The sequence below is a fragment of the Belonocnema kinseyi genome, chromosome 4 (genome assembly GCF_010883055.1).
Source record: "Belonocnema kinseyi isolate 2016_QV_RU_SX_M_011 chromosome 4, B_treatae_v1, whole genome shotgun sequence".
NCBI lineage: Eukaryota > Metazoa > Arthropoda > Insecta > Hymenoptera > Cynipidae > Belonocnema > Belonocnema kinseyi.
Window position 1 is genome coordinate 83,202,950 of NC_046660.1, and position 18,683 is coordinate 83,221,632.

The 18,683-nt window shown below is 31.2% G+C and overlaps 1 protein-coding gene across 2 annotated transcripts in view; it reads left to right on the forward strand.

Moving 5' to 3' along the window:
- LOC117172026 (S phase cyclin A-associated protein in the endoplasmic reticulum) overlaps positions 1 to 16,986 on the forward strand; it is a 150,611-nt gene extending 133,625 nt beyond the window's left edge. For both annotated transcript variants that reach the window (XM_033359750.1, XM_033359751.1), the window contains exons 13-14: positions 10,100 to 10,273; positions 13,079 to 16,986. In XM_033359750.1, coding sequence (XP_033215641.1) covers positions 10,100 to 10,273; positions 13,079 to 13,159 — 255 coding nt within the window. In that variant the 3' untranslated portion in view covers positions 13,160 to 16,986. The remainder of the gene's footprint in view (positions 1 to 10,099; positions 10,274 to 13,078) is intronic.
- The last annotated feature ends 1,697 nt before the right edge of the window (positions 16,987 to 18,683 follow it).

Consider the following 18,683-nt stretch of genomic DNA (forward strand, 5'->3'; position numbering starts at 1 on the left):
TATAAAGAGGCTCATACAGTTAATTATCTTCGTATTTTATCAAATTTGCTTTCCACTTCAATAATGTTCTTAACATTTGTTCACCCAACAAAAAAGAATTTCTGGAATGAAAACGGCAAATCGTCTCACTGACGACGACAGATGATCGACACCGGATTGCCAAGGCTAACCACAAACTTGTTTGCCTCGTGCACCGGGTATTTTTAATCTACAACTACATACCAATATACATAAATGGCCGTGTCTTTACCATGAAAATGTGGCATCGAACGTTACCACGATAAGGTTTAAATACCACCTGAATCGAGAAGTGGTCAGCTTTCTGTTGATGGTTAGGGAAAATATTTCGTTGTCGATAATCAGTTCCGCGCAAAAAATTCTCTTTTTGCTATCAAGATAATTGCCGTAGTTCCAAGAAATCTCTCTTGAAGCACGATAACCAGCGATACCAATTTTACGTCTTACAAGTTAACGACAGTATTCGGAAAAACTGTAATGGCGCTACGAGAATGCTCTTATAGCCTTATCGAACAAATGAATGTGTATCGGAAAGCAAAAATAACTTTCTATCGCACCATCTTGACTATTATTACGTCGAAGAAGTTTGTTACTCTATATTTATTAAATGCCAACCCACTTAGAATAATATTAACTTAAGAGATCATGTCTAATGAAGAATTTGGTTCAGATTTCTAATGCAGATGAAAACGCACCCAGAAACACCCATTTCTGTAATACCACGGCAAAAGGCAATTTGAAAAGATTTTTATATACTAATGAGTTAGCCTTCGTTTCATAGTCAAACAAAAATTTAGGTTACTCAAACTTACTGGATGTCATTTTTTCAAAACCGCTAACAATTTTTTTTATCAAAACTAAAAAAGTACGTTAAGAATTTGAATTTTCACGCTAGACTGACGTAAGTTTTTTAAAGCCAGAAACTTTTTGAAAGAAAAAATATCGAAATCGGATATTTTTTAGGAGTTCACACGGGTGATCATTTTTTTTAGTAAATCGTTTGCCTCTATGTACTCGTAGAATTGTTTTGAATGCCGAAAAAGTATGCCAAAATTCCAAAAATGACACTCCAAAATTTGAACCAAAAAGGTTATGTTCTATAGTTATTAACAAAGGAAAATTCACAAAACATTTTGTTGAAAGAAGTAGGGAAAATTACGAAGAGTATGGAAGGGAAAGGGCCTTGAAGGAAAGTGAGGGGAAATGATGGGGGTGACGCATTGAAAGTAATGAGAAATGAGTGGGAAGTGGTGGAGATGAAATGATGGGAGGGATAATAAGGGAAGGCGAAGTAGAGAAAACGATTGGAAATGAGGGAAAATGGAAGAAAGGGACAAGATGTAAGGAGAATAAAGGGAAGTAGGTAAAGTAGGAGAAGTGAATCTCAGTGTCTATGAGTGCGTGTAAGTAGGTAAAATCATAAGAGGAGGGTAAGTAGGGGAAATGTGGAATGGGAGTGGAGAAAAAATGTGGGGAAAGAAAGTAAAGGAATTTAGGGAGGGGAAGGAGAAGCAGTCAGTGTAAGTAAGAGGAAGTATAGGAAATGAAGTATGGGGAAGTAGAAGAAACGTGAAGGTGGAAACTAGGGTGGGGGGGGGGTAGGAAAAGTAAAGGAAATATTTATGAATGAGGGTGAGTAAGGGAGGGGGAGTGATAATTATGGAAGAGTAATAGACGAAGGGGAGTGTTAGGTGAGGAATAAAGGAGAGGGGGAATCAAAGGAGGAAGAAGTTGGTGAAGCTTCAAGTGAGGGAAGAGGAATGTGTAGGGCGTAGGGTAGGGAAAGTATCAGAGGGGGAGGTTTTAATGAAAAGTAGAAAAGAAATTGTATTGAGACATGCAAATAATAAAAATTCTTAACAAGAATAATTTTTCAAGATTTGAATATAATAAATGTCTATCCTAATGGGAAGTAAAAAATATGTTGAGTTGTTTTCTTCTTGTCCAAAAGAGCGTTTCCACACTATTAGAATTTTCAAGTAAAAGATTTGTTTTTTCATCTCCTGATTTGTTACCATGACATATAATGAAGTATAAACACCATTAAGAAATTTCGTAAAGTAACGCACAGTAATGTACGTTTCTATGATTCAAAGTTAACCAAAAACTGTTACTAAAAAAATGCAAGGTTCCGGGTAACGCGTTACTTTTTAGTGTCAAACACTGTGTCACTTAAAATGCATACAGTGCACATTGCGCACTGCACATGTGTTAAAAGGTGTGATAAAAAATGAGTTTAGCATCGGTGCTCGAGGAATTGGAGGACGCAAAAGAGAAAGAGGGAGATTACTGATTTCGGAATGGGTGTAGTCATGGCAGGCCTAAAAAGCAGGGAATGATGGATGCGGGACGTCGGCAATGCACTCAACGTATATTTCGTGATGCGATGTACAGAATGGAACGGAGTAAATATATCTTAACGGCATTCGCTGCATATTGATGGGAGGTCCGCTGAGTGTGTTGTGTCTAACAGCTCTTTCGTTTCTCCCTTCACTACTCGTTCCTGTGGCGCCCATCACTTTTGCTCACTTCCGAAATGTACCTAGAATCACTTTTCAGGGTCGAGTTTCCTTTAAAATGTCGGCACAAACTCGACCAGAATTTATTTCTTAACTTTCCATAAAACAAAACAAAAATACGTGTTTAGCTCGAATTTTTATATTTAAAACGAAGAAGGGCTTTATGGTTTGGATTCTATAATTAAAATCAAATTAGAAGAGAAATCCTTGTTGGTGTCAAATCGATGTCACAGATGAATAGCTTGGCCGTTTATAGATTAATCAGTTTGGTAAAAAGGTACTAGGAGAAGAATAATATTCCGAGGAAAGTTTACGACTATAAAGTTTGAATATTAAAATCTCATTCAGGAGGTTTTTAAAGGATTTTAACAGATAAGGGGATGAATGAACAAAATTATTTTAGTTATTTAGTTTATATATTTTCTACTGAGGAGGCTACTTTTTTGTAGGCCATTTATTACGAGGGCGAATCACGCTTTATAACACAATTTTACGCCTCAATTGAAGAGTATCGCAGTGACAGAAAGCATTAAAAACCTTCAGGGAAAAACGGTGAAAATTGTATTATTTATAATTATAATTCTAATCAAACACTCAATTTTAATTTTAACATCTGTTAATGTAAAATTCAAATCACAACCAAACTCAAATAACTAGTCACAAATTCAAGTAAACATTTACGTATAATTAAACATCTTATGCGTTTTTCTTTTTGACAAGAGTGCTTTATGTTACGTTTACTAATTCCAATATCAGGGCAGTACTAAATAAACACAGAAAAAACTAAGAATAAAATTTGTTGCAGGAAATTTTTTAGGGTGATAAAGTTTTGTTTAGCCAACTTCGCGTCTTTCAAAAGACATGTGTTTCTCATGAAAAAACAAAAGAAAGTTTAACCGATATTTGTGTAAAGTTTATCCTGCGAAGTTAATTTTTGTTGCAAAGAATCTTTCCTCGGAAATCGATGTAAAGTTTATCTTCTGTTTTTTCTGTGATGGCGATGATGTGAAATTTTTAAATTTTTTAAACAACTTGTTCGTAAAAATTATAAGCTTTGATTAACGTGTATATCAAATAGTAATACTAACTAGCTTTCAAGAAGCTTTAATGGCAAAACAAATTTCTACGAAGAAATGTTCATTTATGTCATTTATTTATACTGTTTGCTATTGACAATAATGATTGTAAAATTTTAGTGAAAGTTTTTTCTTCCAATGACAATCCTGAGGTATTATTAAAGCAGAGTAAAAAATACAGCTAATCAAGTAAAAAGCATTTTCAGTTGCGTATTTATTCAGCAAATTGTTTATAACTATTGCCCATTCAATTATAAGCTAGGAATCTTAATTAAATGTTAGTATTACCTTGCTTCTGACAAAACCTATTGAAAAGAATTAAAATTTCTACGAAAAAAGCTCATCTAGGGTATTTTTTTATTATAGTTGTTGTAAATCATTAAATAGATTCCATGTAAACAGTTTTCGTATTTGATAACCATTTTTAAATAGTGTCAATTGTATTAAAAGTGGGGAATAGGAGATGAAATCGTACAGACAAAACCCGGTATTAAAATTTATTCATATAATTGTTTATAATAATAGAAATTATTGACGTATGATAATAAGTCATCACTGATTACAAATATACACAGAAAAACTGTAGCGGACCATCAAACTAAAGCCGGGATGTAACCCATGCACATTAAAGCCTGAGCGTACGAAGATATTCGGATTGGGTCATTTGAACAATGATGTACATTAAAATTTTTCTTTTAAAAAAGCAATGAATATGAATTGTAATAATGAATTTCAGGAAGTTTTATGATGAGCAAGTAGGGGTTTTCCAACATTTTAAAAAATCCGAACGTAATGGGTCGAGTCCGTTTTTTTCGGATTTGGTCGACCAGGTCGGATTTCGAATTCGCCACACGGCCCGAAAATCCGACACCACCATGCGAACTCTGGCCCGAAGTTCAAAGAAAAGATTACCTTAAATTTTTTGTCATTTCCGGAAACTTTCCGCTTTGACAAATAGTAATTATATCTTACAGATTAGCAATATTTAAAAATATGTGTTTTTAAAAACCTCATTGTGATAAGTAAATACGTGAATGAAATATTTTTAGATACTAAGCGGTACTTCTTTTGTAAACAGAAGTGTGTATGCTGAGGGAAAAACTGTTTAACATAATATTTTTTGTGTAGAATGAAATTTCCTATGGTATAAACTCAACTAACGTAGACATTCGAAAATTTGACTTCATGCAAAAATTATTAAGTAAAGTTTTTCCCTCTGTGTGGACACTTCCATTTGAAGAAGAAATACCGCTTCATTATATAAAACACATTTAATACTAGTGTTTATTGAGGAAAATTATCTCATTGAATTTTAAGTTTAGAGCTTGGGTCTAACAGCCTTAAATGGATATTTTACTTGGTTGTAAATGCCAAAAAACATGATTGGAATATTACAAAAACTGTCGTAACTCATGCCAAAATATTTTTTGAAAACCGGTAATGTCCTAAATATGTAATAACGTCCTAATTAAAAAAATAAAATAAACCCGTGTGGAAATAGCCCCATTTGGCCCTATTTCAAGTCGCGCACTAATCGGGGGCTGGTCGGGTTATTAATTTTGACAAAGTACCCAGTCGGGGAATAATCGGGGACTAGTTGGGCTTTTTGTTGTCATAATTTCAGTCGGGACTGGTCGGTGGTTGGTCAAGGGTTAGTCGGGCCTTTTTGTTCACTAATTCCCGTGCGGTTAATCTTCAGGCTCTGGTTGGGAGCTAGTGAGGCTCTGGTCAGGTTATTCTTATATTTGAGTTTTCGGCGAGGTTTTATCAAATGAGGTAATATCTAAAAAAGCGTAATGATTTTTTGATTCTAAAACACTAAGAATATATTTAACAATAATTTTACACCGTTTTTTGGAGAAAAGATTTATTAATGTTAAATTCACCTCAAATATACTTAATAAATAACTATTAAGTTAATAATTTTGTACGAAAATCAACTTCTTATAAAAACAACGATCAAAATCTTCAAAAAGACGTAATCTTATTTTTTTGTAGTATTTTTTAGAAAATTGGCAACTCCTAGGAATATTTATAAATACCTTTGTATGGAATTTTAAGAAAATCCATATTGGAAAAAATACATATAGATGTAGGTGAAAAGTCTGCCGAAAGTCATAAGACTCTAAATTTGTACAGATGCTTATTTTTAAATTGATCTGAAAGGTTTGTCATACGTAAATAAAGTCTAATCCTTCATGCAGTTGAAATTGGAAAGAGAAAAAGTTTTTGATTATTCAGTGAAGAGTAGGATCCTAGTAGTAAACTATTAAGCACGGTACAGTTCAGATTTCGCTACCACCTTCATTTGAGTCTTGCGATTCTGGACTGGTAGCTTTAAAGAAAATCTGCTAGGGCGCGACGTGTCGCCTCTCGCGCAACAGAAATTACGCGCCAAGTGTTTAAGACAGCAGTCCACACGTAACGAAGCATAATTACATGAGCAAAGACTGCTATGACCAACATGGCGGTTCCTTCAGAGCGAAGCTCTTCCATTGCTGCCTTCCAGCTGAAGTTTTTTAATGAATATTCCACAAATTTTGGGGAATTTTAGTTACATAAATTTATGTATTTTTAAGCGTAGGATATGTTCCCCACTAAATCTTGGGTAAATTTGAGCACTTTTAAATATTTAAAAAAAGTTTATGGAGATTTCAGTAAATAATAAGTATTTTGACACACTTTTAGGGGATGTTCCATAAATTTTGGAGAGTTTGGTTAATATTCCACATGGATGTATTATCATATGATCCCCACTAGTATCCGATCAGGCCCCGAATAGGATGAGTCGGGTCACCTGTCTAGCCCCCGACTAATCTACCGTGACGCTTCTGATCGGGGGCTAGTCAGATGACCCGACTAGCCCCCCAACTTTAAGTGGGGTCGAATGGTCGGGAACCAGACTAGTTCCTAATTTGAATTTCTACACGGGAAGTGGCAGATCCAATGTGTTTAAAAAATGTAAACGTTTTCTTTGGAGTCACCATTTTAAAAATTTTAAATTAACTGCCCGAAAAACGTATGTACAGTATTTGCTTTAAATTCTTAACATTTCACGTCGAAATATGTTCCATTTTCAACCAAAAAGACGAATTTTGAACCAAATACTTGAATTTTCGACGAAAATATTTATTTTCAACCAGTATAAGTGCCCTTAACAACCACATATTTTATCTTTCAAACAGATGAGACGAATTTTCAATAATATAATTGAACTCTTAAGCAAACAGTAAATTTGTTAAGCAAAGAAGACGAATTTTTTAAATGACAGGAGAATTTTCAACGAAAATTAAATTTTTAAGAAAAAAGATTATTTGTCTACCATTTAACATGAATTTTTCATCCAAAGGGACGAATTACACTAGTCTAGAAAAGACAAAATTTTTTTTGTACATTTAGTGTCGCTATATATTTCCAATGCAATTTGGCCTGCTAAACTTGAAAATCGCATTTTAATTTTTTTATTTATTATTTTTCGAAATTTTTTATGTTAATTTCGCCTGAAAGAAGGTAGTTTTTAAATATTTCGGTTCATTGCACATTAACTACTAAATTTATCAGGAAAAGTGGCCCTAACATTCGTTGCAGATTCGATAATCTGTACCTTGATACCTTTTTAAGCCAGATTGGTCATTTTTAACAAGATATGTTTCTCAAAGTAAAGGTATCATGGATTTTTTTCAAAATTCATATTACGAAAACCAAGCATACGCAATTTTTTCGATCCGACTTTCATGTTTAGCAAGCCAAAATGTATTAGAAAAATTTAGCAAAATTAAATGTACAAAATTACTGTACACTGGTGCTATCAACAAATTAATTAAATTAATTACGAAATAGTTTAATTACAAAAAATATAATCTAATTTCCAACGTAAAAAGATGCATTTTCAACCAATTGGTTGAATAAAAAAACACTGAAATTCAACCAAAAACAGTTACATTTTCAACACTCTTCAAAATGTTGTAAAAATAAATATACTTTTAATATGCGAATGTATCTGAATTTCAATATATGTGGTACATCAATTGGAAATAATTAACGAAGTATAATAAGTCAATTTTACTTGGCTAAAGTCACTAAAAGTCCTGCTTATTTGCAAAACTTTTATTTGACAAAATGCTTTCTGCCAAATCACTTCTAATAGGAGCGTTTCTGTTGCGCTTCGCGTCTTGCGCTTCGCACCTTGCGCTTGGCCCTTATATTTCCCCAACATTTGCGCACATCCCTTTTTCAATTATTGATCAAGCCGTCGACAAACTGTAATTTGACGATTGTGAATTCTCTTTTGTTAAAACTCCTTCGGTTTTAGCGAAGACATTCTATACACACGTAACTCGTTTTTTTTATCACACGTAGGGTTTTTTTGTGGAGGGCGGGGGGTATTCATTATTGATAGTAATAACGAAAAATCCACATACAGTAATAATTCTTCTGACAATTTTGCAAGAAAATTGTAATCTTCAGTCGACTTTTGTTTAGCTTTTGTTTCTAATTTTGGGGCCTGCTCGGATTTCTCCAATTTTCAAGCAATACCATGCAAGTTGTCGATGTGTCTGCATATTGAAAATAGTATGTTTTTTGATAAAATTACACCTCACTTACTATATATTTATTCAAAGTTGAATTAAAATTAATCGATTGCTTGTAGATGCAGGTACGTCTGAATATTAAAAGTCGTGAAAAAATGACTAAACGATTAAAAAATTTGATTATAAGTTAATATATTTCATGTGGAATAAAAATGCTTTTACAATATGAGGACATCTTTCACCTTTCTCAATTGCTGAATTTGTGAATTAAGTTTAATAATACTTTTAGTTTTTTTTTTAGTTTCATCAATTTTCAATTAATATCTGCCAATCTTACAGAATCTCAGTACTTTGGTTAGTTCTATATAACCACTAAGTTCAGTTACGATATCTCATAAATTGACTGAGATATTCCACTTTTAGTGTTTAAAATCATTTATGTTACAGATAATGGATTCCTGGTAGTGATTTCGATCTTTTTTGCGACTTTATATATAAAGCTTGAATATTGCAATCTTATTCAAGCCACTCCGAGAAAAAGTTGTCTTGAAACAGAAGCATCGTCCTCTTGCCTGTTTTGTTTTGAACAACGTAAAAAAATTCTTTTAAACAAACATATTTGGTTGCAGATTAGGTGAATCTTATCACGGAAGGATAATTTTTGCCGCAAAAAGATTATTTTTCAAGAATGAAAATCCTCAGACAAAAAAATTCCATTTATGTCCAGATTAGAAGCATCCTCTGACACAAGAGGCCTTTTCTTAGAGTGGAGTTTTAATCGAGGTTTAATGGATTTTTATAGATAAGAGCATGAATGAACAAAATTTAGTTTACATATTTTCTACTGCAAAAGCTACTTCATCTTGCAGACCACTTTTTATTGTGCACGGAAAAAATGTATATTTAAACCAGCGATATTTATCCTTGATCTAGCTAACAAATATTGTCAGAAACGAACCAACGATATTGTTAAAATTATTAAAGCAGGGATTTGCACCGGAATTTATTTTTTTAAAGTCAAAATTTGTATTTGAAATTTCAGTCTTGTAATGCATCTGAAATTAATGACATCACATAGCTAATTTAAAAATATGAAACTCCTTAAATCGAGGTTACAGTTGGTTGTATCAAATATATGAATTACTTTATTGAAATATATATGAGTTTTATTGAATTAATTTTGCAGTATTTTTTGTTTTAATTACACTTTTATTTCCGTACATTTAGAAATAATATTAATGATTTGTCTCATGATGGGATTTATGACTTAGTGACTTGATTTTCAAGTTTATGTAGATTTAAGACGAGTTTAAATGAAATTTAATAAAAAATATGGTAACAAATTTGAAGTGTGACAATGGAATAAAACTTCGTCAAAAGTGAATGAAGTGAGAGTCGAGTAATTTATCGTGTTTCATGTTACAATTCGTCTCCGTTGCATGCTTCGTAAAAATTGATTACACACATGTTTCTCAAGACATTGAATAAAGAATTCCCATAGATATTTACAATTTAGATCCATATGCTCTACAACTAAATAATGTCAACTGCATTTCTTATAGGTACCTACATCCTGTCATACGGGTACATCCTGCTTGCTAACTTGTTGACTTTAGTGCAGGTGGACACAATTTCTCTTTGCACTTGTTCCTTCATGTTTTTTCCTATTTCCGCTTCACCTGGTTCGTCTTAAGAAGTCCCTTCGTTCTCACGATCGTCGCAAAAAAAATCTTAAAAACTTGCCAATGAATTTAAAAATTAAAGGATAAGGTGTTTTTTTCACAAATCGTAAATTAGTTTTCGAAAATTATTCTTCATTCGTGGGAATGATTTTGAATAATTTCATCAATAAGGTTTCTGATAATTTTTTTTTATTAATCGTAGTCGAGGCAGAGTCAAGGCTGATCAATATTTATAATAATAAAGTAAAATTTTTGGTTGACTTTTGTTACAGTTGATACTGCAATCAGCTGGTGCGGGTCAAAGTGTTCTTCAACAATTATGTACTTTACCATTTCCTTTTTATGGAGATCCACGACTAGCTTCGACAACACTTCCGACGCTTTTGGCAGCCACTCATTGCAACGCAGAAGCGACGGCCGTTTTATCTTGCGAGCTGTCTTATCAGGTAAGAAGATTTTAACGAAATTGAAAAAAAATGTCTTGACAAAGTTTTAAGAATAATAAACAAACTTGAGAATTAGAATTAGAGTTCAAAGCCTGGGCCCTATTTTCAATATTTAAGATTGTCTCGCAACATTATAGTAATTTTAATACGCCCCAGGTTTTCTCATTTTTCATACAAACACGTAGGCCATTACTGTTCTTTAAATTATACCATTTGGAAAGCAATCAACTGTATAAAATTACATTTAAAAATGTGGTAATTGAAATTTGAAAGTGATCAATTTAAGACCAAGTCCATTTTGAATCATGCAGGCCGGCGGTTGACATGACCAGGAGTGGCTTGCTAATGAAATTTGTTTCTGTAAGTTTAAAAATGAGGAGCCTCGCCTTTTTTTTAAATTACATAGTGACATTTGATTACAAATATTTCTTGTTCCATTTTATCCAGCTTTTCGCACTATTTCAAAATCCAAAAAACATTAAGAAGTAATAAAAAGTGGTTAATTTATTTCGTTTTTTGGAAAAGATAATAAATTTCTTCCAAAAATCCCACCTTTTCACCTGAAATTTTTAGAAATAATAGTTACTAACATAGTCTACTGACTATACATTTCTTGTTTGAATTTTTTTTTGTTTTTCGGGAGAAAATAATTTTTTTTCGAAACATTAACCTTTTGAGATTTGAAGGTTTTTCTTCTTCCAGTTAAATGAGTTTTTTCACTCTTTCGAAACCGATTAGAAACCCGAAGAAAGAATGAAAAATTATAAAGATATTTTGATTTTTTGAAAAATTAAAACATGAAATTTTCTCAAAACAGCTACCTTTTTTCGCTTATATTTCAATAAATAATGTGTATTGATATAGTCTACTTATCATTAATTTCCAATTTGATATTTTTTGTTTTCTGGGAGAAAAAATTTATTTTTTTGTTTCCTTAAATCCTTGTCCTTTTTAAGATTGTACTGCTTTCCTTGTTTTAGTTTATCGAGTATAAATAGAATTTTTCTAAAAATCAAAATAGCTTCACCACCTTTTATACTTTCTTCGATTGTCTTATCGGACTTGAATGAGTGAAAGAAACTTGAAAAACTGAAATAAAAAACCCATAAAATATCAATGATGGCAATAAGTGCAGGGATTAGAAGAAATCTAGCATAGTTCTTTTCTCAAAAAAAAAATCATTGGCAAATTTATGATACGTATACTATATTAGTATCCATTATTTTTAAAATTTTCAGGTAAAGAAGTAGGTTTTTTTGAGATTTTCTTCTTCTTTAAAAAAAACGGAAGAATTTTAACGTTTTTTAATATTTTTTTAATTCTTTGGGGGATTTTGAAGTAATGCAAAAACGGAATAAACTATAACAAGAAAAACCTTAATTTCTTAAGAGTTCAAAATATGGCACGGGTTTTTAACATAAAATTTCAAACAACTCATTTTACCCTTAAAATTTGTGACGGATTGGGTCTTACATCTGAAGAGTATTTGAACGCAATTGTTAACTGGAATAATCCAATTAGAAAATATTCAAATTGAAAAGATCCAGTAAAATTTTATGGTTCCAATGGTTTCAATTTAAAAGCCCTTTTAATACTAAAAGAACTCAGGAATCACAGTCTTTCCCCTATTTCACTACGTTTCCCCTTTTTCAAGTCCCCCTTTATCCCTAAATTTCCAAAAAGATTTCCCATTTTCTTTTTAAACGTATGATATTTAAAAATAGATACAAGATTTAAATTATGCGAAAAATTCTCTAGAATTAGTAAATTCACATAAGAACTATAAGAACTATTTATAATATTCTCGAATTAAAGAAACCATTTTTTAAATATAATTTCTTTTAACCACTGAATCAAAAAAAAAAAATTCCTAGACTGAGAGCCAGTGAATATTTTTCTTTCATTTAAAGAAATTTTCTTTCAGTCTAACAATTTTTTTACGGAGTGATAAAATGTTTTACAATATAATATCGGTAATGTTAATAATAATTGAATATTCCAAATTGATCAGTTTCAAAGTTAAAATAATATTTGATCTTGAACAGCATATAAAGAAAAACGTTCAAAATTGAGCCACTTAATTTTTAAATCTGTAGAGGAGTGTCGAGCAGTCTTATATTTTATTCTTAAATCTCAGCAATGAAAAATAAAAAATGTTTACTTGACCAATTTCAAACTAAACTAATTAGGCAATAAATGTAACTCTGAAGCTAAAATATTTTGTTGCTGAAGCTATACAAATGAAATATTTTTGTGATATGAAATATTCTAGGCGCATAGATGTAAGCTCTTTTTAATTTGAGTTTAAGAGGATTCTAGAGCGTTGTTTTGAATTTACGTTCAAAGTATTAATTATGGTAAGGTCGAAATGAAAAATCTTGCTAGGAAGTACTTTATACTTATAAGTGTCACGATTAAATTATTGACGATGGAGTTTTTAAAAGAGAAAATATTCTTGATTATGAGATCAATTTTAATTTTTTTTTTGTTCGGACTTTTTTGTATCACCGTAAATGAATTTTTAACGACCTAAATATATTCAAATTAAACAATTTTAAAGTACAAAATTCTATCTATCCCCTAATTTTCCCCTTTTTCGGAAATAATTACCCTGTTTCCTATTTTTGAGCTACTTTTTCGCTGTGATCCCTGAAAACTTACTTTTCGTTAGAATCGAAACAGTTTTGCAAATCGATAACATAAATTTCAAGAGACGAATAGATTTTGTTTTCATTCCCTCGACAATTTATTTCCTTCATTTCCGGGAGGAAGTTCTTCTCATTTAAAATACTTTCCGTTTCACAGCTACTCGAGGAGTACAGAAACTCGGAGGAAGGTAAACTCAACCCTCTGGTACGTTTACTCAAGGAGGCGCCTAGTCTATAATAAGCGAATCGTTCCGGTATAAATTGTATAATTAGTTCATTAATTTCGCGAGAAATAAGTTCGAACCGATTAGAGTATTACAACCTTCAAGAAGGCTTCCACATTGAACGTCGTTTTATTTCTGTACCAATATTGAAGAATTTCTGTTCTGAATAGTTTAAAAAATTATTTCCTTCTCTGAAAAATAATTTGATTCGCTCCTTTGATCTTACTTTGATTAAATTTACATATAAGATAGGAACCAGTGAACTTGTAGGATCGTATTATTAATTTAATCGAATGCAAACTTTCTCTCAGGGCCGGTACCTCGAGATACGTTTAGGTTTACCATTATTATTTAATGGCTAATTCTAGAAGACTTTTTATTTGTTTTGGAATCGATTTATTAACGTTAATTTGGAATTATTTGTCAAGAACATAGATTTTTCTGTATATTCTTTCACGTTTTTCTTCAACAATGGGAATCTTACCCCTCGGAGTTTTGTTTGGATTCATACTAATTCTCCCAGTAATAGGTCATTACCAAAACGAAAAAGTTGGGTTTTTGAAACTTTACCACTTCTATTTCAGGAAAAATTTTTTTACAAAAAATTCTAATTTTTTCATTCAATTGAATTCATTGAATTTTGGTCATTATTATTTTCATATAAGATAACAATAAAATATATAAAAATAGTATAAAAGTAAAATAAATATTAAAATATAAATAAATAGTAAAATAAAAAAATATAATAGTAGAATTAAGAATTTTTTAAGGATGACACGGCCACTGACTTATCTTTGTAATATTTGCTTCAGAAGTAGTAAAGGTTGAAAAAATTAAATTTGTCATTGAAAAAATGATTGAGTGGAAAAACTTTCATTGTGGTTCATATAAGACGCATGGCTTTTGAAAAGTGTTTTTTATGAGAATGGTCAAGAAGCGCACCTTATTACATTAGCATATTACGAGTTTGGTACTAGGAGAAGTATGAATTCAAACGAAATTCCGAAGCTTGTAGGTTCTTCTTGTAAGTTATTGTTTATTATTCTTATTATTTTTTAAATCGCTTTCTATGATAAATTACTAAATTTAGAATAAAAAATGACTTACTCTAAAGACTTAACATGTAATTATATATTAATTGCGTGATTATTCTGGCAAAAGCTGAAGGTTGGATCAATTTATTTCATTGAAAAATGGTATATTAACGTAATTTCTGAAAGTAACCGAACAAATATGAATTGTTAAATTTCTTTAGTTTCAAAACCGGAAAGCTATCGTCGAGTTTAACAGACGCACCTCGTGCAATGTGTTCTGCCAATGCAATTATTCAAGTATTAATATTAGCGTAATTAAGGCTCATAAATAAGTTACTGGAGATTTTTAAATGAATTAAAATGTCGTACAATCTTTTACATCATTTTCAATTTCCGGTTCTGAAAGTTGCCCTAATGAAGATTTATGTATTAATTTTTTAAGAGTGATAATAACTCAAAAGGCTCAGCGCATAAATTTAATATCATTATATCAATTCCGAAGGAGACAAACGTGATATTTAGATAACTAAATTCCTTAAGTCCCTGGCTTTGTACTTACCAATATATTTTATTTAAATTTATTAAAAATGATTTAATTGTAAATTGCCAGAAGGCTGACCCTTTTGAATTAGTACGAAAATGTTAACAAATAATAGTTAGTGTGCTGCGTAATGTATACTTAGTATCGATCAGCGACAAAATAATACTGTATTTTTTTATTGTAGCACTAAGTAAAATATTATAAATAGTGAAATTGTAGAATGTAGAATTTTCTAATGTTATAAGCTACTTTTTCAAAACATTCTAACATCTAGTAATACTTTTTATTTTGTTAAAAGTTATTATAAGCACATATTTATTTTTGCAAGACTTATGTAGATAGTTTTATGATTATGGATCTTTTTGTCGAACAATATTCGCTGCGTTTCTAAATGGTTTTTGCAGGGTTTTTTTTCGTGGAGTAGGCCAGTTTTAATGTTAAGGTACGCTGAAATTGAAGAGTTCAGTGAATAAATATGAATTTTAAGAAATTCGAGTAGAATCAAGGTATATTCAAGTGAATTGAAAATTTAAATAAATTTAAATAAGTTGTTAATTACACCGACGTCAAGAAGTCAATTCAACCATGCATTCCAAGAAAAATAGTTACGCGAAATTCAAGTAGATTTAATCGAATTTAAAGTAAATTCTCTTGATCTACTTAAATTCCCTTGAATTAACCTGAATTATGTAAATTCTTCACGGTTTACTTGAACTTGTCTTGAGTTAATTTAAATTGACCTGAAATTACTACAATTTTCTTTGAATTCAGTGTTAATAATTTCCTTGCATTCTGTTAAATTTGGTAATAGAATTCGAAAAGATTTGACAGGGAAGTTAGGCGAATTTAAAACTAATTTAAGTGGACTTAAGAGAATTCAGGAACATTTATATAAAAGGGCCTGGGAGGAGGAGCATGTAAAAGTTGCCTTCAAAGGCTCATCTTGAAAGTCCATTTTAGAGAGAGTTATGGAGGGGGAAATTAAAATAAAATTTGATTATTTTCGAAAACGGCTATTCCGGTTTTTGAAAATAGAAATATATGTTATATTGAACAAGAAGACTGCATACTGAAAAAAAAATTATTTAAAAAAGAAAAAATAGAGGTAAGAAAATGTATTCAAACATAGCATTTTTTGGGTTGTATTTTCAAAATATACCTCTAATCTTGTTTAAAAAAATGCTTAGATTATCTGCTTTTAAGATATATTTTACCCACATTTTTCACAGGGGCACTTCATGGCTTAAAAAATTGTGATAATGTATATTGCCTTATACTGATCGTACTTTTTTTTACTTTTTCGTAGGTTTTCTTACAGATCATTTTTCATAGAAAAATTAGAAATTTTCATGCATTTTTCTGTTAAATAGTAATTTTTTTAAGAAAAACGATCTTCTGCTTAAGTATAGAGGGGGTGGGCGAAATCCTCTAATGTTGAATAATCGAAAAATGTAAGTATTCATCTTTTTCTGAAACCTCATAAAATAGGTAATTTCCGCTAAAAATCATTGTAATTTTGCTTTTTTTGATCCTTATTTTTTATTTTTTTAAATTCAAAATTTTCTGTAAATAGTTTTATTGGCGACTACAATATATAATTTGATCGTTAACAACGATTTAGCCATTTTCGAAAAAAATCCCTTATTTTATTTCACTTTCCCCCTCCATAACTCTGCCAAAAATGAAATTTTAAGTTTATCCTTTAAAAGAATTTTATATACCATCTTTGGTGTTAATATGAACTTTAAACATGCAGGAGGAAATTTTGCATGCTTACCCCCCTGGGACAAAATTTTAATTTAATTCAAAACAAATTTGAGTGCATTTAGAAGATTTGAAGTAAATTGATGGGAACTGAAGTGAATTTAATTGAATTCAAGAAAAATCCAAGTCGATTCATTTGAGATAATTTAAAAGGTCTTAAATTGAGTCAATTAAATTGAATTGAAGGAAAATTACACTGAATTCAGATTGAGTTTAAACTTATTCAAATTAAATATAATTTAATTGAATTGCACTGACTTGCATTAAAATTCAAGTCAGTCAAGATAAATTCAAGGTGAATTCATGTGAACTCTAAACGACATGCATACCTGAATGCAGCAGTGGCCATTCCCTTCGTTTTTTAAAATTTGTTTTATATTGTGAGGAAAAAAAATGAAACTGGCTTCTTAATTCATCGTAAAAAAGAATTTTTGAACTACGTAATTTTCTGAACATTATTCTTTCCTCATTAATTACGTCATTTTTAATTCAAGAAGATTAATAAAACTCATTTGATTTGTTTGATATTTTACGTTGATTTTATTTTAAGACAGTGTCCCCTTTTCCTAACAATTTTTTGTCTACATTTGAAGGTACTTTAAATCACTTCCACAAATTGTTGTAGAAACGTTCTGAAGAGGTGAAAAGGCTAAGAAAAGTGGTTCATAAATCGAAATAGTTTCGCCACAATTTTGAAACAAAGGTCGAGTAAGAGCACTAAGAAAGTAGAAAAAGCTGAAAATTGTGTTTTGCAATCTCAGAAAAGTGCTTCTCGATCTGCTATAATTTCCCCCTGTTTCTTCAATTATTTTATTCAAAAATTCCAGAGTATTTTTCTAGAAAATATTCTACTTTTTAGAATTATAAAAAATCAGAATTAATACACTTTCACATAAATAATTAATAGAATTCTTAAAAGTAACGAGTGATCTTATTGAGAAATAGAAACTAATTATTTTTGGTCTCAAGTCTGCTGATAATTTTGGCTCACTCGCACTGAATGAAATTAGCCAAACCCGTCTCCTGAACAATTTACTTGGCAGTGAGTAACACTTCATCAAGAGTGAATAAGTATTCTACAAAATAGTCGACTTATTGCGTTAGATTGCATTTCATTCAGCATGGATCACGCGTCCTCAATTCACAAACTCGTTATCACGCAAAGTATATTTTTAATTATTATTATATTCTGGAAGCTCATTTTTGTCTCAGACTTAATATTGTTACAGTCCAATATCATGAGTAGGATTTTTTAAATAATTTGCAGGGGGCTGTCCCATTATACAGGGTGCCTAAAAAGTCCCGGGATGGTTGGAAATTTCCTCAGGTAAAATATTTTTCAAAAAAGTGAAGGTCATTCCTGAAGTAAATTTCAACGAGGAATTCAATGATGGCCTTCATTTTGACCTTGAAGTTGACGTTCATGGCTTTTTGAAGGTCAACTTTGTTTTTTTAAACGAAAAGCCCCTTTTTTACATTTGCAGTTGATAGAACGGAAAATTCTACATTCAGGTACGTACCCGAGTCATAGGTCAATTGTAACGTTCAAGGTCAGTTAGAGGTTATTTGAAATGAACCAAGTTTTCCAAGAGGTCAGTGTAATTCCTGAAGTAAATCTCAACGAGGAATTCAATGGTGACCTTCATTTTGACCTTGAAATTTACCCTCATGACTTTTTGAAGGTCAACTTTGTTTTTTTAAATGGAAACCCCCTTTTTTACATCTGCAATCGATATAGCGGAAAATTCTACGTTCACGTATGTACCCAAGTCAAAGATCAATTGTAACGGTCAAGGTCAGTTAGAGGTTATTTGAAGTTAACAAAGTTTTCCAAGAGGTCAGTGTAATTCCTGAAGTAAATTTCAACGAGAAATTCATTGGTGAGCTCTGTATTGATCTTTGTTACAGCGTTTTGAACATTGTAAAATCATAAGGAAATTTTTCATTAAAAGTTCCAAGTGTTCTGGTGAGAGTTCTGTTCCTCCCCGAGGAACATTATTACGAGTACATACTTACTATCTGTCGCTAAAAGATTATCATGAAGCAAGCTAAGCTTTCGGAACGAGAGAGGGTATCTGTATTAATGATGCGTGGTTGGGGTGATCGAGTTCGATCTGATGATCTAGTTCGTTTGCTTTTTAATCGCACTTTTCGTAATGGAGAAGGGTTAAATCCTGTCTCAAAATCAACAATTGAAAG